General features: G+C 41.1%; 1 protein-coding gene across 4 annotated transcripts; it reads left to right on the top strand.

The window, feature by feature from the left end:
• Positions 1–3193: 3193 nt before the first annotated feature.
• Positions 3194–18991, top strand: scn1laa (sodium channel, voltage-gated, type I-like, alpha). Of its 4 annotated transcripts, none has more exons than XM_076169914.1 (26): positions 3194–3484; positions 4129–4247; positions 4479–4568; positions 4660–4788; positions 5254–5345; positions 5683–5916; positions 6170–6233; positions 6322–6463; positions 7294–7500; positions 7829–8092; positions 8762–9133; positions 9350–9482; positions 9592–9830; positions 9919–10092; positions 10191–10547; positions 10648–11124; positions 14205–14337; positions 14667–14821; positions 14931–15104; positions 15246–15368; positions 16257–16523; positions 16634–16699; positions 16928–17057; positions 17233–17333; positions 17444–17714; positions 17805–18991. In XM_076169914.1, exons 1-26 carry the CDS (start codon positions 3221–3223, stop codon positions 18989–18991), a joined length of 5964 nt encoding a protein of 1987 aa, XP_076026029.1. In that variant the 5' UTR covers positions 3194–3220. The 4 variants fall into 4 exon arrangements, with proteins under 4 accessions (XP_076026029.1, XP_076026028.1, XP_076026027.1 ...); XM_076169913.1 differs by having other exon boundaries at positions 3221–3484; positions 8762–9050; positions 9351–9482; XM_076169912.1 differs by having other exon boundaries at positions 3221–3484; positions 8762–9100.
• Positions 18992–25586: the final 6595 nt, after the last annotated feature.

The following is a 25586-nucleotide window of genomic DNA, read 5'->3' as shown; positions in this document are numbered from 1 at the left end:
CAGAGCAGCTCTGTGCGGTACAGAGGGGCGGATGAAACTCCACGATCACGCTCCGGTGCTTTCTTCCCCACGTTTTATCCTGGAAAATTACTCCTTCTCCTTCAAAGACAAGCGCCAAACCTCAACGATCTTCTCTTTTATTTACTTTTTGCGCACTAAACGTCTCCACGCCATTTCCCCCCTCGCGTGTTGATCACCTGGCGAGGATAGAAAACTGATGGTGAGTTGTTGCCTGTTCATTCTGCTTTAGTTATAAAAGCAACTGAAAGTTGTGTCAAGAGTTAAGCTGAAAATACGTTTTGTCATAGTATCAACCATTTAATTTACTATTTAAAACACTAGACATTTGCTTTAGAGACTGTTTGTTCCTTTCATTCATATTTTAGTTGTGTATTTCTATTTATTTAAGTATATCAGGAATCATAAATGTCCATCCAAATGTGTAATTGTAAATCATTTAGAAAGTTAAGAGGTTATACATGGAAATAGGCTGGTCGTCCGTTTATTAGATGTAGAAACACACTGTACTCTTGACTCTAGGTTGTAGCTATCATAGATCATATAACATATTTACATATTTATATTTATTTAAAATGCCTTTAGATAAAAAAAAAAAGATCAGTTTTGAAACGCTTACACAAAACGTTTCTGCTCCTGTTTGATATGTGGACAAAGACCAGAGTGCAAATCATGTAGTTAATGGGCATGGCAGCAATTATCAGAAGTCTTCCTGCTTGGAAGACTTCCTGTTCACATAAACGTTAACATCATTATCAGACTGATGTCAATTAGGGATCAGACTCTGCAGTTGTGTCTGTTTTTGTGGCAGAATACACACGCTGTAGTCTAGGAGAAGATCATGAATCTGCATCCAAGGATCACGCTGGAAGCTTCTCATCATATGCTGTTTTGCCAACGCCCTGCATGAGCAAAATCCAATCCAGTAGTCTGTAAGAGGCAGCAGGAGCATTAGTTGTGAGCACTTATGAGCCGTGAGTGTGTGTCAGTCCCACGGGAGCCCACAGAAACTGAACAGTGATCACCCTCTAGAACCCCGTGAAAATGGGATGATTTGTCAAGTCCACTACAAAATTCATGAAGAATAGAAGCATTCTATTTGTCTTAGGCCTACTGGGTTAGTCAGCAGAACAGCAGAGGTTAATCTAAGCTTTATATTGATGTTTACAAAGTAGCATCTTACCTCTTTGACCGACAACCTGTAGTTAACAAACACAAGTCCTCCAGTGTAACCTCGCCCCTGGAACTGCTCTTATTTTACCATTTTGATATAGAATGTTTACTTTTCAGGACCATGGACTGCAGCTGGATATGGGCCATAATTTGTGAACCTTTAATCATTCATATCTGCATGATGCTGTGGGAGGCTGAATGTCACTTTTGGAAATAAGATACAGAAATTTCACTTCAGTTGTCATGAATGTCACCAGTCATCTTGTGAGAACACGGCAAGCTTGTGCCAGGGAAACTGTCTTCTGCGACATCACAGGAGCCACTCCTCGCGGTTGTGTGTGTGTGCAAGTGCGTGGACCTGTGTGTGTGAGTGTGTGTGTGTGGGGAGGTGAATTTCCTATAAAAATTTTCAGAGTGGATTTGGTGGCTTTTAAGTTCTTAGTTTTTGCAGTTTTCTGTTGTGCTCCCCAATGACCATTACATTTGATTTGACGTGTGAAATTGTGGAGGTTTCCAAGGCGTCCTCAAATTAATAAATGTCCTAATGTGGAGTGAAGTGACGGTGGAGGACCCGGATGAGATCGTATTGCAAATCAACAGTGTTGTGGGCATTATGTGACCAAGCACACTTCTTAAGTTTATTCTTCTCTCAAGCTATAATGGCCAAACCAAAATTTGGAATATAAATCATCTCTTTGTATTCCTCTGTATTTGTATTACTTTGTGGTATATTTACTCTGGTGTCACAAGTTCCATTCATCTCTAGAAACATCTGACACAGCTTCCCTTTGATACTTGTAGGTGAATCAGGTGGCCTGAGGCGAGGGCCAGTCATCACTTTATGTTGATCAGCACAGCTCAGGTCAGCTGTACGGTGCATGACAAACGCCAAACAAATGCGTTGATATTCTAGGCCAGTGAGAGATGGGGCAAACAAATGTATCCTTTTTAGGTCAGTCAGCACAAGGTCATGATGCAGACAGGTTGCAGATAAATTGAAGTGGGCCTATCTGAAGCTTCAAAAGTGGCCGCTCATATCTGGAGTTGTTTGTAATGAGTCGGGTGCTGATGTGTGTCGAGGTTGGTCACTGTAGTTTGACCTTGATTATGTAAAAAATAAGCCAAGCTGTATTTCTTTTATTCTCTCTATTGGGCATTGTTGTACCATTACATATATATCTGTGTGTACACAAAACAACACAAATACCAAGACGGAACACTAAGACTAGTTGTTCATATTGCAGTTTTATGCTGGATTGAATTGATTGATGGTCATTATTTACACTTTAACACAGATACAATATTTATCATCTTGTATCCATGATGCTTAATCGATGCATACTCAGTATATGCATCACATTATGTAAACCTCGTGTGCACTATAATAGAAAGTCAGGACGTCTCTTTCTCTAAATTGTAAGGCTTTCCGTCTCTTTTTGTTGTTGACATTACGTCAAACATGCACAGCCTAGTTGTGTGAAGTATTGATTGTGCAGTGTGTTTGCCATTGATTTCTTGCATCACAGCTGAAAGTGTGGAAGTATTCTATTACACTCCAACATTCAGATCAGGAAAAAAGAGTGGCGAGCACATACAGAGATGCAGTGCCGTCATGTTTAACACTGCAAAGGTCTGTCTGACACATTGTGCCCCTCACACAGAGGAGCGGGGTGAATCCTCTCTGCTCTGTCAGGTATGAGGGAAGCATTTTAAGGGACAGAATCAAAGAGCAAGGCTAACATGGGAAGCATCATTATCACGTAACATCTTATCTTTATATATAGCTTGTTGAGTTGATGTCTGACAAAAACGACTGAACTACACCCACTGACGTCTGACTTTAAAGCAATTAGAAATTAACTGCCAGCCAGGAAGACAGGTGATTAATCAGAAGTCTATTAGGATCCGGTCATTCATTATTCCTCTCTCGTAAGGAAGAAACTCATCAGAGTGCCTCATCTCCTCCGACCCCACAGGCCTTTCTCATCTCGGAGGCTTGCTTTTCACTCTGAAGGTGCAGGATGAAAAGATGGCACAGCTGCTTGGACCACCAGGACCAGCCAGCTTTCGTCGCTTCAGTCGCGAGTCCCTTCTTGCCATTGAGAGGCGGATTGCTGAGGAGAATGCAAAGAAATCCAAGGATGAGAAGAGGAAGCGCAAAGATGAGAATGAGCTTAAACCCAAAAGCGACCTGGAGGCGGGGAAATCGCTTCCGCTCATATATGGGGAGATTCCCAAAGGAATGGTGATGACACCGCTGGAGGACCTGGATCCCTACTACAGCAATGAGAAGGTAGGTTCAAACTAGAATATGAAAAGAAAGTCATTTTTTAAACCATAAACAAGACTGTCCTCTTGCAAATTGAAGGGATATGATGGGCGGTAGCTACTGTCTTTACCCAGATAATGTCCCTCCCTCCCTCTGCACGCCTCCTTTAGTGGAGTAGCAAGCACCCTTTACAGAGAAATAAGGCTTCACAGGCTACATGAGAGATCGCCAATAAGTGATGTGCTCTACTCCGGATTCATTTACTTCTGCGGGAAAAAAATGTATTAAGTGAGATGCTGACTGCCAGAAGGAGCCCCAGCGCACAAGAAGTATGTGGACAGTATAAATGTGGTACGTTGCAGTGAACCTGTGAAGAAGTGTGTATTATTTTTAATTGAAGAATGATACACACTTGACACAGACATAGTGAATGCAGCGGAGATGATGCGGCTTCTAAGATGTGTTAGAGTGTTCAGCTAGCTTTGTTACTCTGATGACAGGAAGTCAAGCACAATAATAGTGATTAATGTGAGGTCAGCAGCCTACAGGATATGATTTGCGATTTTTACATCGTAAACGTCATTTGGTGCTGTTAATCAGAATCAGAATTAATCTCTCTTTCTCTCTCTCTCTCTCTCTCTCTCTCTCTCTCTCTCTCTTTCTCTCAGACTTTCATAGTATTAAACAAAGGAAAGTTCATCTTCCGCTTCAACGCCGCTCCAGCCCTGTACCTCCTAAGTTCATTTAACCCTCTTAGAAGAATATCAATTAAGATTTTGGTACACTCATATCCTTTCATCACGTGTAACTGATACATGAGTCAGTTGTATAGAGTCTATTATATTGAGCCCACGTGAAATCTGTGGTTGATATCCTATCTGCTGGTCTTCTGCCAGTGCTGATGCATTTGTTACAATATCTGTGGCCAGTTTGAACAATTATGAGTTTTGATTGAGTCACTTATCATAAATGTTGATGTCACTCTTATCTAATTGGCCTCCTTGACCACTGCCTGCACATTGTTCAGCATCTTCATCATGTGCACTATCATTGCCAACTGTGCATTTATGGTGATGAGTAAAGTACCAGACTGGGGAAAGAATGTGGAGTAAGTTATTCACATATCATACATTTATCAGGAATTAGCACAGGAGTGAAAGTAGACATAGAGAGTAACAGATACATTTTGTTTCCAACAGGTACGCATTTACTGGAATCTATACGTTTGAATCCCTCGTTAAAATTCTAGCCCGAGGATTCTGTATAGGGAAGTTCACTTTTCTCAGAGATCCTTGGAACTGGTTGGATTTCTCTGTCATTGTCATGGCGTAAGTATTCGCCACACTTCCCACCACTTAAGATGATAGTTGTGTTGTGTGTTTACGTCAAAATATATTGATCCGTCTTCATCAGTGGGTCTCAAACTGATTGAACCATGCACCACCTCTGTGTAAAAAGAGTTTGATGGCAGGAAGGGCATAGTACAGTATATTCATTAATTACAAGAGATTAATAATGATAATGATGATAATTCGATTGTATTTCTTCACAAACCCGTGTTATTTATGATTCATTTGCCTCAATGACAGAATTTCCAGGGATTTTAACATTTTTAAGTCTGCAGAAATTGTGAGAGTCATCTAATATATGACTTTCAAGTACCAAGTACATGTTCTATAGCTTGAGAACCACTAACTTCTAGTAAAGGTGCATCATTTTGTTCGGCAGTAAAAGCATCAAAAGTTGTTAATATCTTTAGTCAACATGTGAAAGTAATTGTGTTTTCTCTGCAGGTATGTTACTGAGTTTATAGACTTGGGCAATTTCTCAGCTCTTCGCACTTTCAGGGTGCTGAGAGCTTTTAAAGCTATTTCAGTTATTCCAGGTAAGCAGAAGCAGCAGCAGCCACATGTTACTGAACCGCTCGTGTGAGTTTCTCCTAACCACCTCTTAACCCCTCCCCCGCCCCCTTCCACTATGGTTTCCTATTGCTTTGCATACTGTCTGTATGTGACACAACCGAACCCAAATATGTGAATAGTTAGACCATCTCTCAGTGTGTATGTAAAGGCACAATAAAATGGTTTCTTGCTTTTAAACAAACTATATTCCCCTTTCTCCTATGCTATTGCTCCTAATTTGCTTTCGCTTAGTTTGTTTTTCTATGAGCAATGACCCTTATGTTTACTCTTAAAATGACAAATGATGCCTGTATCTGACAGGACTGAAGACCATTGTTGGCGCCTTATTCCAGTCAGTGAAGAAGCTCTCAGATGTGATGATCCTCACTGTCTTCTGCCTGAGCGTCTTTGCTCTCATAGGGTTGCAGTTGTTCATGGGCCATTTAAAGCAAAAGTGCATATGGATGAAACCATTGAATCTCACAGGCGATGCAGTGCCCACGATAGAAAACGCGTCAAGCTCCTTCAACTGGACTCTGTGGACGAGTGATGAGAGTGAGTGTTACATTTTCCTCAGCTCTACAGTATTGATTTGTGTATTGCTATGTGTGACTATGTGTCACATAATCAATAGTTTCTTTGGCTTACTGGTATTATTAACCCAAATATTTAACTTAACGTATTTTAATGCTTCATCACATAGCAAATATTGCTTATGTTGTAATAAACTGTGTGTAATCGGTGCTTACAGTCATTCTTAACCATTACCAAGACAGAATAACAATGACCTAATTCATGTCCAAACCAGGGAATCAGTATTTTCTCCCAGGCAAGCGGGATCCTTTGCTCTGTGGAAATGGCACTGTAGCTGGGTAAGTCTAATCCCAAACAGCCTTTCTCCATGGAAAGAGGGGAGATGGGGGGTATGCCTTAGCTTCATAGGCTGTCCATTTGTTGTAGGCAGTGTCCAGAGGGCTACTCATGCATCAAAGTGGGAAGGAACCCAGACTATGGTTACACCAGCTTTGACTCATTTGGTTGGGCCTTCCTCTCCCTGTTTCGACTGATGACTCAGGATTACTGGGAAAACCTTTACCAGCAGGTAGGTAACCCGGGAAGGTACACCCCCCTCCCCCTCACCCACACATAAACGCACACACACACACATACGCTGAGAGGCCATGGTTGATGAACTATTTGAGCTCGTAGTGGTTCAGTTTAGTTGCGCTCTTTGTGTCATCTCCCTGGCTAAATACACAGCCAGACTGTTTGTTGTGCTATGAAGAAGCTCCGCCCAGCACTATGCATTCTCTCATTACAATATTACTATGAAAGATAATATTTGGTGCATCCTGTTCAAACAAAGTTCTTTATGAAGTGCAGGTGCATTTTGGACAGCGGGAACAAAGGTGATGTCCGCCTGTGACTCAGGCAAACACAACGTGAATAGCTCCTAAAACGGGAACGGGAATAGACATGAATAGAACTCCGCTTAACATCGTAATCCAAGCAAGTAGAGCAAACGATGGTCCAACAAATCATTCAGGAAAGAATCTCTTTAGCGTAGTGTGTAGTTGGGTAATTGTTGTGATCTACAATAAGCTCTCCTCTTGGTAATGTTATAATAGTTATAGTTACTCTTTTTTTACCTCCATTATGTAGGTTATATATGGTTTGTTACCAGGGTTACTCAGAAGTTGCCTAATAACTGCTTTAAATGAAAGTGTGGGGGCTTCACCAAGGGAAGATCCTATTGCTCAGTTTTGCTCATTTGCGGAGAAAAGAACAACATTAATAATTATGATGTATATTATATATGTAGCTGTTGACATTCATGGAAAGTGGACTTCTTGGACTGTTTTGTCTTGAAGATGTATCACCTCTCTTCAGTTCTGGGTGAGGTGACTTGTGCTGATTTTGTGTTCTTTCCAGACGCTGCGAGCATCTGGAAAGCCCTACATGATCTTCTTTGTGTTGGTGATATTTCTTGGCTCCTTCTACCTGGTCAACCTTATCTTGGCTGTAGTAGCAATGGCTTATGACGAGCAGAACCAGGCCACCTATTTGGAGGAGAGGCAGAAGGAGGAGGAGTTTCAGGCCATGTCAGAGCAGTTGAAACAGCACCAAGAGGATCTTCAGGTACCGGACAATTTCCACGTGTTTCAACTGCGATATCCCCACGATATGTTTAGTGTTACTCCCTGAAATTAAAATGAATTTGTTTAGTGTTAATATTCCAGAAACATTACAAAAAAAATAATGTTGTCTTGATAAATACTGCATGCTAATTTACTTTAATCTCCATATTAGATGTACATGTACGTGGGAATAAAGTTTGAGGGTGATGGAAGGTTATATAATTTTTACAAAATTGATGCTCTTGCCATAAAACAATGATTGTGTGTCACATTACACTCATTTTCTGCACCTTCACCTGTTCTTGTCCCTCTTCTCTTCTCTCTTCCAGGCTGCAGCTGCTGCTGCTGGGAGTGGGGAGGTGAATGACAAACACGGTGGCACTGAAAGCTCCTCTGATACGTCCAAACTCAGCTCCAAAAGTGCCAAAGAAAGACGCAACAGGCGTTGGAAAAGAAAAGAGGAGAAGGGCAAAGGGACAAATGAGAAGTTACCTCACTCTGAGTCTGATGAAAGTATCAAGAAGCCTCGCTGCCGCTTCCCTACGGATGCTAACCTGCTTTCCTATGACATGAAATGCTCGTCTACACATCAGGTTCCGTGTGGTCTGATAGAATGATTTCACTGTGCTATAGACAAACAGTTTATGTCAGTTTTACTGTGAAATAACCAATAACATTTGATGTTTATGACTTTTGTTGTGCATGAATGCAAAGAGACTCAAAGTATAGATGAATAGATTAGCAGCATCACAGCCAGAATAGAATTATGAAATATTAATTTAATGAATTATAAATCCAACAAGTGTCCCGCAGAATGGCTTTCAAGCTCATGTTCATTGGTCATCCTCATCATCATCATTATCATCATCATCATCATCATCATCATCATCATCATCATCATCATCTTTATCATCATCTTTATCTTCTTCATTATCATCTTGTCATTGTCAATCATCATCATTACGATGCATTTTTATTTAGCATTTTTGCTATCTTTCCTTGCAATGTTCATCAGCAGCAGCAGCATCGTTTTAATTCTTGCCATCATCATCAAGATGCAATCTTAAGTTTTAATTTTTTGCTACCTGTCATAAAAATGATCCTCATCATTTAGACCTGTGCTGGCTTGTTTTCAGCCCATATTTTCATCTGATCCTGGAATATTTGGTCTACTTATCTTTTAATATGAGCAGCATCATTCCTTCTTCTTCACATTCATCATGTGTCATTACCAGCCACTGAAGAATATCTTTCTCTTCTAGTCTTTTCTGAGTTTCCATGGACCCCTGTTCTTCTCCAGACGGAACAGCAGGGCCAGCCTTTTCAGTTTTCGGGGCCAGGTTCAAGACATTGGCTCAGAAAATGAGTTTGCTGATGACGAGCACAGCATTTTTGAGGACAACTTCAGCCGAAGGGGATCTCTGTTTATCCCCCGAAGTTACGACCGACGCAGCAGCAACATGAGCCAGTGCAGCTTCTTGTCACATCTCCTGCTTCAACCCAATGGGATGAGGCACAGCTCAGTAGACTGCAATGGGGTCGTGTCTTTGATGGGTGGGGGTTCACTCCCATCATCGCCTGTGGAGCAGCTTCTGCCTTCAGTGACAGTAGATATGGTCTCCACTGGAGACAATGTAAGGACACATTGTCCAGCTGTGGTTGTTTTTACACACTGACAACAAATTTTACAAACTACACACTTTCCACCGCATGCACAACGTGTTGGACTTCCTCCCTGCAAATGTCTTCAGGTTGACATTTATCCATGCTTGTTGCTATGTCTTCTCTATTGCACAATTCTGCTAATAAGTGCCCTCTTGTCTGTAACACCCACTTTTATTTGTATCCAGGATGATACCACTGACACAGAGTACAAACAGCCTGGGTGTGGATCCTGCCAGGAATCTATGGACTTCCTTGAGGGCCCAGAGATCAGACAAAGAGCATTTAGTGTAGCAAGTGCTAAAACCAGCACAATGGAGGGTAGGTACACTCCAGTATAGCATGATCAACTCATCCACATCGCATTTTGTATAGGAAAGAGAGAATGGGAATGTTATCACACTGAGATAATGTGTTGGGTTCCCCTCAGAGTATGAAGACTCAAGGCAGAAATGTCCTCCATGCTGGAACAAGTTTGCCCTTAGATTCCTCATCTGGGACTGCTCTCCGACATGGATGAAGATCAAGAAGATGGTCAACCTAATTGTAATGGATCCCTTTGTGGACCTACTCATCACCATCTGTATTGTACTCAACACACTGTTTATGGCAATCGAGCATTACCCAATGCACAAGACTTTCAGTACTATGTTGGCGGTGGGGAATTGGGTGAGTGGACTGTGAGTTGCGGGACATTTTGAGCACTGCAAATATGTGTTGCAGGTCTACTAATGCTCAATGTTTGTGTCTCATAAAGGTTTTCACTGGCATCTTCACGGCTGAAATGGTTCTCAAGATCATTGCTTTGGACCCGTACTATTACTTTCAGGAGGGATGGAACATATTTGATGGAATAATCGTCTCTTTAAGCTTGATGGAGTCTTTTTTGGCAAATATCCTTGGTGTGTCTTTTCTGAGGTCATTCAGATTGGTAAGTGTGAACATAAACATTTGTGAATTTCCTGAAGCTCATGATGATTTTGAAATGATTGACTGATGATGTTTTGTGTGTGTGTGTTCATTTTACAGCTGAGGGTATTCAAACTGGCTAAATCGTGGCCCACGCTTAACACACTGATCAAAATCATTGGCAACTCTGTGGGGGCTCTGGGCAACCTGACTTTGGTGTTGGCCATTATCGTCTTTATATTTGCTGTGGTGGGCATGCAGCTGTTTGGGAAGAAGTACTTGGACTGTGTGTGTAAAATCTCTAAAGATTGTGTTCTCCCCCGCTGGCACATGAACGACTTCTTCCATTCATTCCTCATCGTGTTTCGAGTGCTTTGTGGGGAGTGGATAGAGACCATGTGGGACTGTATGGAGGTGGCTGGACAGACAATGTGCATCGTGGTCTACATGATGGTCATGGTCATTGGAAACCTTGTGGTAAGCATCACCTGGAATGATCAATACCATGAAAAGGTCGGACTGTTGTACATCCTCTATGTTTCCCCAGATAATGCATTCGTTCATCATTATCTGATAGGTGCTGAACCTGTTCCTGGCCCTGCTGCTCAGTTCGTTCAGTGCTGAAAACCTGAAAACGACAGAAGACGACAGTGACACGAACAACTTGCAGATTGCCATCGGACGAATCCGAAACGGCATAGCCTTCATGAAGTCTCTGGTACGACAAGCCTGCAGTAGTGTGTGTCTCACGAAAAAGAGAAGAAAGAACAGCATGGGTGAGGAAAAATCCCTGGATGAGCTCCACAAACCTTTTGGGCAGAATTCTCTTCCCAATCATACTATCAAGGACTTTTCTAAAAGTGGCAATGGGGATGTTACCGGAGTGGACAAAAATGGAGACAAGTACATAGTCAGCAGCCGGAGTGATGATTCTATAATGTCTTTCATCAACAATCCTAGTTTGACTGTCATTGTTCCTATCGCTGTGGGAGAGTCAGACTTTGAAAATCTCAACACAGACGACTTCAGCAGCTCCTCCGACGGTGCAAAAGCGGTAAGGATGCTTTCATGCAGCGGTCTGCTAGTTCAAGTGTACTGCCAGAGATGACTGGGATAATGTCCCTGTCAAACCAAGCCTCATCCGCTATATCGCAAGGCCAGAAGTGAGTTGTAGGGAGATTAATGTGGGTGATATCCATTGGCTTGACAAAGGATTTCAGGATGTTTCATTGCAGTGGTCACACTGAGGCAATAAGGCCATGAGGTATGAGCAAATGACGTCAAGTTTACCCTGAAGATCCCATATACCACAACCCTTTAATGAGGAGAGGCTACACGAGCAGGAAAATACCAGCGCGCAGATTACATTATGTGCCATTTACGTCTGAGTGCTGCCGAGCTGAATCCTGCTCTTAAGGGGGCTGTTTGTGATGGAGAAAAGCTCTTTTCTGCACAAGGAGAAAAAAGCACCACAAACACACAGCTGTCGGAATTGTATGATGCCACCGTCTCTGTTTGGTTTAGGTTGTTACAGGGTCAATTCCTTTTTTTGTGTATTTCTTTTAACTAGTGTTATGTGTTAACATTTTATGTGAACTGTTATTTGCTGCTGCTGCTGCTTCACAGATCCTCTCAAAGTTTTAAGACTTGTAAGAACACTTTCTTGTACATTGCACCCACCATTAAGATTGCCTGCCCCATTTATATTATCCATCCAGTAACATAACCAGTGGCTCGTCCATGTTTTTGCGGTTACCTCATTCACCTTAATGTTCCTCATTGTTCTGTGGGATTGCTGCATTGCTTGTTTGTTAGCAGTATTACTCACTATAGTATTACTGACTCACGGTATTTTGACAAAACTTAGTGGAAGGCAGAGGTGAGATTTGGGTTTCTGTCTCAGGATAGACTATGATTAGGTGCAGTTCAGTACAGATCTGGATACTTGAACAATTTTACGTTTTAAAACTGATCAGTCTTTGATGAAATATTATTATTATTATTGTTGTTATTATCTGCTTCAGTGCAGTATCCAGTAGTACGGACAGTATATCATTAGAACAGGACACATTTGTGCATGCCTTGGTGGAGGTATGTGTCGTAATGAGATGCCATTTTAGTTGTAGCTGTGTTGTACCGCAAACAAACTTACATTGCATTTATATTGCAATTAGAGAGAATGTTTAGTTTTGTATGGTGGTTATACTGTGAAAGTTCTCACATAACTCATCCTGTACACACCCACTGAGCAATGGTTCCTCCATTGTGACAAGCGATGCATTGCCCAAACACAGCATATTCAGTTCCAAATTAACAGCAATAATTGGGTGATGACATCACTTTGGTGTTTCATGTGTATGACATTTTCTAAATCCAGCACATTATACATTGTGTCCTCTCACCAAATGAGACATAGTAATAGTCTGATTTTAGCTCACATATCGGACAGAAAAAGAATAAAAGAATAATAGTTATTTGCTGTTAATCTTCCAGTCGGGCATGTTGAATTCAGTGCGCACAGTGATTGGCAGTAACATGCTTACATCATTGTCTGCACTGCATTAGCTGCTCCCAGGACAACCAAATGCTCCTGCATTCACCAGGAAGGCATTCAGGCCTTTCTCATCTTCTCGCTGTTATGAGACACACCCTGTAGAAAGACACACAGCAAAACACAGAGCGAGAGGCCATGTTGCTACGGTACAATAACCCAGGCTTTTAGAATCTTTGACAATTTTTACATTTTAGCCCTATCATGTATAATTAATTGCCATATATCTCAGGACTGGCTTCAAAAGACCAGCATTTGTCTCTAATAACTGAGCATTTTACAGGATGATGTGGGACATTTGTATGTAGTATGTATTAGTTTCTATAGTCTTGCCTATGCAATCATAGGCATTGTGTTAATTCCAATGGAAAGGTTTCATGCTTCATTAAGGCTCATAAATGTTTCATTTAAAGCCTCATAGGAAGTAAGTGTAGTGTCTCACCCTTACTCTAATACAATAACCTCCCAGGTTTTCAGTGAGAGTCAAATTTCCACTCCCACTCTGAGAGGAGTTGATGAGGAGACTAGACAACAGGAGGAGCTGTAATGTAGCCTCCTCAACGATGCCTTCTGTGGTCAAGAACGCAGAAAGCTTTTCTACTTAAACCGCAATGTTTGTGATGATCAATTGTTATCATTAGAGGAGTGTGTTTTAAAGTCAGTATTTAAACAACTGATTCAATATCTTTTATCCAAATGTGCTGGACATGAAAATACGGAACCATACATGTTCTTTATTGTAGCCATCACATAATAGATTCACACATGGGACTGAACGCATGACATGTGAGGTCATTCTTGCCAACAGCCTTTAGCAAGACACAACTATTGATTCCAAAGGCAATGAAACAAAACATGTCTTGTGGTATTGGTCTCTTGGTAATATTGACTGTCTTTGCATGAAATGAATATGGAGATAGATGTTCATAAGGGCTGGTTCCTACTGTTTGAGTATTCAAATACTCACTGTGTTATGTTGCTACTTAAGTACACAACGACCATTCAGAGTCATTTTTGTGGAGAAGTATGCAGAAATCCTAAATATTGTGTAACTCGTAGCCAAGTTTAATGCATAGTTAACTGTTGCTCATCCATGTTGCGTCCAGTCACTGCATGGCTCAAGGCATCCAGGAGAAACTACAGCGGAAATGAGACGTTCAAGATTCATGCACTTATTTTTCTTCAATCCTGTGACTGAAGCATTTTAATCATTACAAATCAGTCTAAATGTTTTAGATTACTCTTTATTTCATGTAGCAGCCACACAATTAGGAGAAATCCTCCATTCAATTTTCTCTATGTGTATGCCTCCAGGGCAGCAAGTGCTTTGTTGGAAATGACAAAATTGGCTACAATCCCCATGTGACTGATGTGTTTGCAGCTCGTCGTTACCAGGACAGAGAAACATAAACAGAATGTGTACATGTAATAGTATTAGTGATGAATGTAATGGTTTTGGTGGCAAATATTTGAATACTCATTCTGAAAAACCAGCAAATGCTTGAATGTAACACTGTTCTCTACCATGTCCTATTAGTTTTATTTGGCCATCTGACACAAGTTTTACATGAATTGACCTGCAGATGGATGATGATGATGATCTGTACAGTTCCTCTGAGGGCAGCACAATAGACATCAGAGTACCGAGAGAAGGAGGAGAGTCTCTGGACTTTGAACTGGAGGAGTCTATGGATCCTGATGCCTGCTTCACTGAAGGTGACCACTTGTAAGATCACTGCCACCAGCTAACTCTACTATCTCTTTCCAGAATGACAAAGAGAGAGCAGATGTAAGCAAATAAAACCATTATCAACTACAGCATAAAAAAGGAACGCTTCCACTGCTGAGTGGACCCCCTAACATACAGTAGGTTGTTGGGGGGTCACCAATTCAGAAATCCCATTAGATTCTACAAATTTAAATATTACTACAGCATTATAATGTATGATTACACACACACACAAAGAGAATTTCAGAATCTCAATAGGTGTTTGTTGTATCATTGCACATGGCTCAAATACTATCAACCGTTTGTCTCTGCTCAGGCTGTGTGCAAAAGTTCCAGTGTTGTCAGGTAAATGTTGACACGGGTTTGTGGAAAGTGTGGTGGACGCTGAGGAAGACCTGTTACCAGATAGTGGAACACAACTGGTTTGAGACTTTCATCATCTTCATGATCCTGCTAAGCAGTGGAGCCCTGGTATGTCTCACTATGTCCACATGGCATCACTGAATATTGCTTGAGTTCTATTGTAGTAATTCTATTTAATTACAAGTTTATTCCTGACTCTCACTGCATTCTCATCCAGGCATTTGAAGACATCTACATTGAGAAGAGGAAGACCATCAAAACCATGCTGGAGTTTGCTGACAAAATCTTCACCTATATCTTCATTCTGGAGATGTTGCTGAAGTGGGTGGCGTATGGATTTGCCAAATATTTCACAAATGCCTGGTGCTGGCTGGACTTCCTCATTGTTGATGTAGGTTCTCCCCTGAAACTCCTCTTTTCTCTTACAAAGAAACTGTCCTACAAATGTTTTTTTGTTATTAGGTTGCATCCCCTTCCCAACTGTCTCTGCGACTGAGATATGCCTTCACAGATGATGTCATGTGTGTTCCAGGTCTCACTTGTCAGTTTGGTGGCCAATGCTATGGGATGTGCTGAACTAGGTGCCATCAAGTCCCTGAGAACCCTGCGAGCTCTGAGGCCACTGAGAGCCCTGTCTCGGTTTGAAGGCATGCGGGTAAGAGTCAGTGGAGCCCCTCACCCCCTTCCCCCCCACTTCACGTGCGATTACAATATTTTACCAACATGACTGTCTACCACCAGCTCACATCCCTGCTTTCGAGGATCGACAGGCTTGCAGTCTACCGAAGGCTTTGCAAGACCAAGAGAGGAGACATTCAAATCACTTACTGCATGTAAATGAGGCATGCCCATCCTTCCCTAATCCTCCTTCTCCACCTGTTATTTGTCCCTAGAGCTGAGTTAAAGTGTATCATTGATTATGTGACTTGATGGTGAATGAAGACCAGTGATGCAGTAGGTTAATTTAATGGTACCTCTCATACGGCGACAACCTTTTGTGCATCCCGTCAAAACAAAGGGTGATAACTTGTTATGTAATGGAGGGGGAGGGCTGTCCGCTGCTGAAATCGACATTGCTTGTATTGATTACATGGCTGCCTGTTGTGGCGCTCTACTGTATATTTGCAGCACTGCTATGACGAGGACAGTGTTCCCCTCACATCCGCCCTCGTTTGCATGCCCCACTTGCAATTGCACTTTTCGTTGGGTTCCTTCAACGGGATTTTGTTTTTCATGTTGTACTTAAACGTTTTCGCTCAAGTCAGAAAGAAATGTGCCTTCCTCCTGCCTCTACAAGGCTCTTTCAACATTTCACTAAAATGTAGTCGTTATCCAGCTAAAAGCCTTAAGATACATCAATTATATCATCTCTCTTCTCCAAATTCTTTCCCCACATTTGAACGTTGCAGGCAACATTCACTTTTGTGCCTTCCTGTTCCCACCGTCACCAAAGATTGCTGTGTTGTCTGTCATGTCCCACCGCTGTGTGTCCCCTTCTACCCGCTGTAACCGTGGGCTGCTGTTTGTGTGTTGGGGGGGGCAGGTGGTTGTCAATGCCCTGCTGGGTGCCATCCCTTCAATCTTCAATGTGCTGCTGGTATGCCTCATCTTTTGGCTCATCTTCAGCATCATGGGAGTGAACCTGTTTGCCGGAAAGTTCTACCACTGTATCAACGTAACGTCGGGTCTGAAGTACCCTCCATCAGAGGTGAACAACAGGTCAGAGTGTAAGGGGAACAATTATCACTGGAAGAACGTTAAAATCAACTTTGACAACGTTGGCTTTGGCTACCTTGCACTGCTGCAAGTGGTAAGTCCTTTTGGAATCCTACAGTGCGTTTGATTTGTGCAGATTCAAGGATGTGGGTTTAGTTACTGTGAACTCTGAACTCTTTGTTGACATACCTCTATCTCATACAGGCTACATTCAAGGGCTGGATGGACATTATGTATGCTGCTGTGGACTCTCGAAGTAAGGTAATTAAAGTAGAGCTCACTCGCTACAACAACATCTTTTTCTAATTTTCGGATTAAAATTTGGCTTACAGTTTTAAACAGTTCAATTAAGATAAACTGACAATATACAATGCACATGTATGTAAATGACATCACACAATCGGTGTAAGAAAATGTTCCTTTAATAAATGTTGAAGTCTGCCTAAAAGCTTTGATATGACTCCTTCTTTTGTGTTCATATTCCAGCCTGAAGAACAGCCTCTTTATGAGAACAACCTGAAGATGTATGGCTTTTTTGTTGTTTTCATCATATTCGGAGCATTCTTCACGCTCAATCTCTTTATTGGCGTCATCATCGACAACTTCAATCAGCAAAAGAAAAAGATGAGTATCAAATCGGATTTCTTACAAAGTGACAAAGTCCATTGAAGTGGGTGTTGTGTGTTGCGTCCTTCATTTTGCAAATCTGTTCAATAAATTATTAAGAGTAAAGCATAAACATATGAAGGTTTCCACTCGGAAAATGAAATGTATTAACATGCATTTCATCTCTTTTCACTTAGGAGGACAAGACATCTTTATGACTGAGGAACAGAAGAAATACTACAATGCCATGAAAAAGCTGGGGTCAAAGAAACCACAAAAGCCTATTCCTAGACCATCAGTATGTAAACAAATACATTGAATTATTAAAGCATCTCCTCTTTATTGCAAATCTAATTTTGTTTTGCAGCATCAAACATTTATAGTGTCTCTATCTTCTGTCTGTTTCAGAACAAGATTCAAGGATGGATCTTTGACTTCACCACAAAACAAGCCTTCGATATTGTAATAATGGTTCTCATTTGCCTTAATATGGTGGCCATGATGGTGGAAACTGCTGACCAGTCGCCAGCGGTGGAAAACACTCTCTACCAGATTAATTTCGCCTTCATCGTTGTCTTCACGGGCGAGTGTTTGTTGAAGATGATCTCGCTCCGCCATTACTATTTCACCCTTGGCTGGAATGTGTTTGATTTCATCGTAGTCATTCTGTCAATCATTGGTAGGACCCTTCTCTTGTTTTGAACTATGTTGTTATTTGTCTGTTGTTATTTGTTACAGTTTGCTTCATGTGTTTTCCTTTCCTTCGTAGGTATGTTCCTCTCCGATATTATTGAGTCGTACTTTGTTTCACCGACCCTGTTCCGCGTGATCCGATTGGCTCGGATTGGCCGGGTCCTCCGCCTCATCAAAGGTGCCAAAGGAATCCGCACTCTCTTGTTTGCCTTGATGATGTCACTTCCTGCCTTGTTCAACATTGGTCTCCTGCTCTTCCTGGTCATGTTTATCTATGCCATTTTCGCCATGTCAAACTTTGCCTACGTCAAGAAGGAGTCGGGTATTGATGACCTTTTCAATTTCGAGACGTTTGGCAACAGCATGATCTGTTTGTTCCAGATCACCACCTCAGCAGGGTGGGATGGTCTGTTAGCTCCCATTCTCAATAAACGTAGCCCTGACTGTGACAGTGAGACAGAGCATCCTGGCAGTCTTGTTAAGGGAGACTGTGGAAATGCTACTGTGGGGATCACCTTCTTCGTCAGCTACATCATCATCTGCTTCCTTATCGTGGTGAATATGTACATTGCGGTGATCCTGGAAAACTTTGGCGTTGCTACTGAGGAAAGTGCAGAGCCACTAAGTGAGGATGATTTTGAAATGTTCTATGAGGTCTGGGAGAAGTTTGATCCTCATGCCAGCCAGTTCATGGAGTACTACAAGCTGTCGGATTTTGCAGATTCCCTGGATCCACCGTTGCGTATAGCCAAACCCAACAAGATGCAACTCATCTCTATGGACCTCCCCATGGTGAGCGGCGAACGCATTCACTGCCTGGACATCCTGTTTGCATTCACCAAACGCGTCCTGGGTGAGGGTGGGGAGATGGACATGCTAAGGGGGCAGATGGAGGAGCGCTTCATGGCATCCAATCCTTCCAAAGTGTCCTACGAGCCCATCACCACCACTCTCCGCCGCAAGCAGGAGGACATGGCTGCTGTTATCATTCAGAGAGCGTTTAGACAATATGCAAAGAAATGTGCTGCCATGAATCCCTCTGACGTGAGCGTTCAGAAGGAGGAAACACTCAATGACAAAGGGGAAGTTGTCAAAGACAAATTCAGTGAAATTTCTAGTACAGATAAAAATGACCTAATACCTTCAACGGCCTCTTCGCCTTCGCCGTGTAACAGCCTGACATCAGTTGGAATTAACAAATATGAAACGGATAAGAGTGAAAAGGAGGTTACCGGTAAAGATGTCAGAGAGGAAGACAAGTAAAAGAATGTTGGCGATGCAACAAAGACATTTATGAATGAATGAATGACAACATGTTTACAACCTTTGAAAGAGACCAATGCGTCCATTGGACTCCATTTCTTAGTATGGATATCTCTGCCAAACTCACCATGCTCTCTTGCGTCCCACGGTTGGTGCCTCAAATGACAAATATGACTCACATTCAGGCTGTTTTGGGACCGTTTCATTTTGCTGGTGTTGAGGAACAAGAAAGCCTTCTGGTTGTGTGTGAGGATGAGTAACACTCCGAGTATTCTGATGGAAGACACACAAGTACATGCTTTAACTTCTCTTGCAGCTAGTTCTGCTATTCAGTGTCTTGAATTATTGTTATATCACTGACTCTTGTATTACTTCACCTTCTTATTTTCCAAGCTGGAGAGAAAAAAACAATGGAATGAGAATGAAAAGCTTGGTTTAATTGACTTTTGATACTTTTTTGTTTTACTCTTCAAAGAAGATATTCTTTCAGGGCCGATCTTGAAAAGAAGCGTTTCATCAAGGCGAGTCTTGCTTACTGGTAGCACTTAACTTGACAAATCCAGGGGACAATGGGAGTTGCTGTGACTAACTTCGATAAAGGCCTGCATGAATGCCTCTCTTATGCATGCAAGCGTGTTCAAATGTCATCCGGCCCGTCGCCCTGTCCGTCCTGCATGACGTGACAGTCGTGACATGGGTGTTTTCTACATGTTACAGGAACGTGACCTAAGCCTACGGACCTGTCAGGCTCTCAGCAGAAACACCACGAGCATTCAGTTTTGTTGATTTATCTGAATTATGCAAATGCTACATCTCAAATTGCTGTGCGCTACCTTTGTCGTGTCAACAGTATATACAGTATTTAGGTATACAATTAAACTTCACTAGTTACCTTATTGCTATGCACAGCTTTTATCATGTTTCCTGCACACAGGTTTTGTCTTTCAAAGCATGAAAGTCAAGCGGTGGCCAATGTTGCTTGCATATTGTAATTTATCCTGTTAAAGTTTACCTCAGTTAACCATAAACCTCTTATCTGTGAATGACTATGTCGGCTGCAGTTGGCTCTGAGTGGAGAGTAATCCTTTTCTGAATTCAGCATCAGTTCTCAAAATCCACTGACATCTCCAAGATATGTTGCGTCCCTTTCTCTGATACGTTTTGATGAATGTTGGTGTATATTCTATAATACATTAAGTGATGGAAATTATGGAGTAGTTTATATTTATTATATATGATATAAAACCAAATATATTGTGTGCTGATGTATGCAGGAAGACATGATGCATCCAATAAGAGCTGAGAGTTTACTTTGAAAAAAATCTAAATGTCCCATAGTGGTTGTTTTCCTTTAAAGCAAAGCCCTGTGTTAGTGATCACTGATTGTACATGACCATGCAGTCACCAAAGACACTGTTTTTATTCATACATCAAAATGTGTATTTTTATTCATAAACATTCCTGGTAATGTCAGGGGGGAGGCAGAAGTTCATTTTCATGGATTTGCATATGTGTGTGCTTTGTAAGCTGTGCTCATAGTTTACCTCTCAATCTTTATCATACTAAATATCTAAAATGGATGAAAGATATATATGAATGTCAAATGACCGTCTCAAGGATGCGGCGTCGCACATTTTCTGTGCCCTTTGCTGTTTCCTGCTTCTGTTTACATTTTGTAGTTAGTAGCTGTGTTAACATTTGTTGGATCTTCCATTAGTATGAAATTCATTCTAAATTGTGTCACAACTACATCTGTTGTTTCGTAGTCATGATGTATAATTCCATTTACGTAAGTATATTTAGCATGTAATTAACATGTTCAATACATGTACTTATGCTTTATACATAAACAAAGAATGTTTTGATTACTTAGAATTTAGCAGCTCCCATCATTCATATGCATAATGCTTGTAGTGTATAAACTAACTGCATGTCACACACTGCTATAACCCATTTCACTGAAAAGCCAAAAGAATAAAGATGATGTGTACCTCAAATATGCCTAAAACATTCATTTATTTTCAGCATGCCTGTTGAAAAATGTATATAACATGGTATTCTAATAAACACTTACAGTCTATATCACTGCCCTGAAAGCTGTTATATAAATTGCAGTAAAAACTAATTATATAAATGTTACATTTAATTGTTACCAGTCTGATTCTTTTTATCTTGAGAGGCACAAATCAAGTGATTTGTTTCTGTATGTGATATTTGCATGTTTTTGCATCGGAATTTGATTTTGGTTTCATGACTTGTGGATGGAAATATGTTTTGTCACTCATAGGGCAGCTGTATTCTCAGTCAAATGATACACGAACACAACACAAGTGAAACAAATGTTTACAAAGGACATACATCTGTCAGTGTGTGTGAGTGTGTGTGTATGTGTGAGATTCTACCGACTGATGATTCTCAGCTCTACTTATCCTTCCTGCCTTATGTTTCCTTGATCCCAGCACAGATCGCGGCGTGCCTCACTAACATCTTCTGCATAATATCAGGGAAGATTAACCCCTGGTGAGATGAGTCTCCCAGATACGGAATTGTGCAGAATTCAGCAGAATGTCCTACTTGTCAGCTCCCAGTCTCTCTGACCTTTCTTCCAATATCTGCCTACGAAGCATCAACCAATCACCACCCTCTTTACTCAAAAGCCCTTCTTTACTCTCTGCTAATGAACAGCAGCACATGTGGTCGCCACAACATGGCTCAATGGCTCAAGATTGTTTACTTCTGTGGTCATTTCTTGGTGAGAATAAGCAAACACCATCACAGCTAAACTCTCTCAGCTTAAGAAAACCCCAATGTCTTGACGTGTTGCTGCTCACCAAACCAATGTAGGAGAACAGGAAATGGTTTAATTAGACATTTCAAAAGCTTCTGTGTGGGATGTGCAATGATTGTGAATCTTCTAATTCACTTTGGACATGAGAGCGTACCTTCACAATGACAGCAGACCCCTGAAACATTTGTTCTTATTTTGTAATTAATTTTAACAATATTTATCTAATTGATATTTACAAGCCAGCATCCTCCTTCTACATCCCTTTGTCTTTAGTCAAACAATGAATCATGATCGGATCTTCATGTACGTATCATTCTCTCTGTGGTGGCTTTAAGCATGAGGAAGAGGATTTCACATGGTTCCACAATGCTAACCACACTGATAATTGTCAAGGCATTAAGCATCAGGGTTTACAGTTATAAGCTTTATGACTTTTACAATTCTGATCACTATCAAACCACAATCTGCATTAGTGTCATCTCAGAACTTGAAAAAGTTGAAAATCTGTGTCCAGCCAGCTGTAATGAGCACTCACACTGTAAATGCTTCAACAGATATTGATCTCTCACTCCCAAATCTCTTGGGATATTGAAAGCACTTATGACTGCATGACTTAAAGCTAGTTATCTTGAATGACAATACTGTATGTAGCAGAATTGTCAACGCCTGGTGTGAAGACATTTCTGAACTACATTGGTTTGACATTATTTTGAGGCCAATATTAGCCAAGAAGTGTGCTTTAGAATGGGAAACATGCACTGGTTTGGAATATTTCTAATTATCTGGAGTGTCTATCAGCAAACATCTCTAAAAGAGGCAATAATCTGTTTTCTGAGTGTACTTTGTGGCTCCTGCCAGAAGCTATTACCATCTTAAGTGGGTGGAACATTTTTATCAATTATTAATAACAATCGAAACATTCATCACAGTCCAGCATCGCTTTTACCTAGTGTGGCTGCTGAATCTTGAGGGCAGTAAACAAGAGACTGATGGCAAAGTGCTGATTATTCCTGCCATTTTGTCTCACAGTGATGATGTGATTATCAGACCCACTCACAGTATTTTATGGCTCACGTGTTGTTTTCCTGACAGGCGCAAGTAGAAGGATTGCGCTTCCTGCTTCCTAGCATGTGCTCACGATATTCTAACTCAATTAAATTGTTTATCTGAAAATGACCAAAAAAATGCATTCTGCGAAATGCATTTTTCGCCTGCTGATGTAATGAGGGCAACTCCACAATGAAATACAGCCCTTTACACAGACCCAGTGGTGGCAACAGGTGGGGATACAGATTTTAACGAGCAGTAAATCAAGAATGATTCTGCAAATTCTTATTGCCAGTTGCCCAGCAACATGACATCAAGCTCCACCGATGACTGCATCCCAGTAACAGGTTGTAGGGTCAGAAGTCGCTCCGCCTTCCCCTCTCCTCTCCTTCCCATGCATCTTCCAAAGCTGGGCAGCAATATGTAAACGTGATATATGTCAGAAATGTTTCTCCTTTGGTGGCCCAGACTCCTGCCACTGGTATTCAGGCGGTGTAGTGAGAAAAAAACAATTCATACAGAAATCTGAGAATGCCATCCATAACAGTAATTTTATTTGCTGCAGATGGATGGGAAGAGTATCCCATTAGATTAGATCGTGGTGAGTTCCCTTTTACCTTCCCAGTGTGTTAATAGACAGACAGACACACACACAATTTCAAGTGCATGCAATTCTCAGGCGAGGAAAGCAAAAATTGTCAAACATAAACTCCTTTGAACTGATGAGTTCACAGATTAATCAGTATTTTCTATAGATGTTCCATAAGACATTGGATAGTACAACAGTTTACTTTGCAAAGAAGCAACACAGACATTAGCCACAGACAAATCTCAGATTCAAGAGTACATTATCGCAGACATGTCATCTGGGTATTAAAGTGTAAAGCCATCAAATTGAAATATTTTTCTGCAATACATGTGGAAAAAGAAATAAAGACGCACATCAGCAAGTGAGCTGCTTGTATTATTGAACTTGACGCTTTGATCAATACAAGTCTGTAGAAACCACAATGGATCCAGCCATTAGAATGCTACAGCAGTATATCCCAGAGGGTACATATTCCACAGTCTTTCCTCTAATAGGTTTTCAGATGCCTTCTTTGTGAGTGCAACAACACATGCAGTATTTATTGCTCTGTGCTAAGTACAACACCTCTGTGATCTATCATGTATGTGTGACTTCGAAATATAGCCAGCTCTCATTATTGATTGTGTCATCCCGTCAACTAATGAATTAATGAGAGTTAAATTCTTTGGATTACAGTCATGAGCTGATTTACCATTTGGATTGATTTAGATGAATTAACTGCCATCAATATAGGTTCAAATAAATTTGGAGCTGAAGTGTGTGATACAGCGCACAGACGTTGCCCATTGCCACACATGCTCAGAGCTCAATACCAACCTGATTTACGCTTCCATTGATGTTTGCTGCAGAGAGTAATGATTATGTGCCAGACTTTGTGCTAAATAGTATCTGACAAGGCATGGAAAGGTCTCTCTTGGAACAGTTGCATCCATGCTGGACAATGGCCGACCCTGCCATAGGCTCAAAGCTGCTCTGCACTGTAGACTTCAGAGTTCATATACATATTGATGCGTCGTGTTATATAACACTGGTCCAGCAGACATCATTGGATGGATGGAAATATGTTTCCGCAGCACAAGCACATGATGAATAAAGCTAAAGGAAGTGAGAGTTTGTGCAAAGTTGTGTTTGGAATCAGCTGAACAAACCCTTGTGATTCTTTTATACATATTGAAGTCAAACTGGTGTTACAATGTACAGGTCCAACACTGCTGCACACATTAATCCAGCCTCTTTGAAGCGTATACCCGCTGAGCTGGCTCGCATCATTTCCATACATTCAAAGTAGGCTAACCTCATTTGCACATGGAGTGATTTTCTCGGAATGAGGCTCAACCTGCCACCCTTTATGATGTAATAGCAGGAGGAATACACAAACAACACTGAATTAACTTTGCTTAATCGATTTGCTGTGTATATTATTTACAATGTGTCTGTCTGCTTACTAAAATATCATATAAGGTATTATTATTATTATTATTATAATTATTATTATTATTATTATTATTATTATTATTATTATTATTATTAGTAGTAGTAGTAGTAGTAGTAGTAGTAGTAGTACTTTTGTCAAAGGATTACTGTGCCACCTGGAGATGCAATGGGGAAATGACTCTCAGAAAAACGACCTGAGCAAGATCTTAATAATTAAATGCATATATTTATAATAACTACTTTTTTGAGGATCGGGGGGATATTTTGAATGCCAATCACCCTGAAGAAGAAGAAAAAGGATGGAAAAAAATAGTTCGTTATTGGTGTAGTGGATTAACTGATGACCGTGTTAAATCGTGACTTGACAGCGAATACGCGATGAGAAATAATTTAGCTGTCCTCGGAAATGCCTTTTTGTTGTGCAATTTCTATGAAAGTTCAACGCCACCCATGCATCGTTTGGAGCCAAAACCGTGTCACAGCACTCATTCGCATTTCGTCGAATGACTTCCTCTATTTGGATTAAAAACAAAAGTGAATGTAGCTAGGTGTGCATTTGGTGACACTTACAGTAAATCTGATACCCCGTTTTATGATAGAATTTAACAGTATTTATTTTTCAAAAGGCATATGCGGGGACAGCTACGCGGTCTCTTATGAACACAAGCAACCACTGCGCTTTCAGGGATAGTCACCAGTTGACATGGTCACTCTTTGATACGTTACACCATATCACC

The sequence above is a fragment of the Genypterus blacodes genome, unplaced genomic scaffold (assembly GCF_046128005.1).
Source record: "Genypterus blacodes isolate CSIRO-AG114 ecotype Tasmania unplaced genomic scaffold, CSIRO-AGI_Gbla_v1 ptg000214l_1, whole genome shotgun sequence".
Classification (NCBI taxonomy): domain Eukaryota; kingdom Metazoa; phylum Chordata; class Actinopteri; order Ophidiiformes; family Ophidiidae; genus Genypterus; species Genypterus blacodes.
The sequence above is the reverse complement of the archived record's forward strand: the minus strand, read 5'-3'. Positions and strand labels throughout refer to the sequence as shown.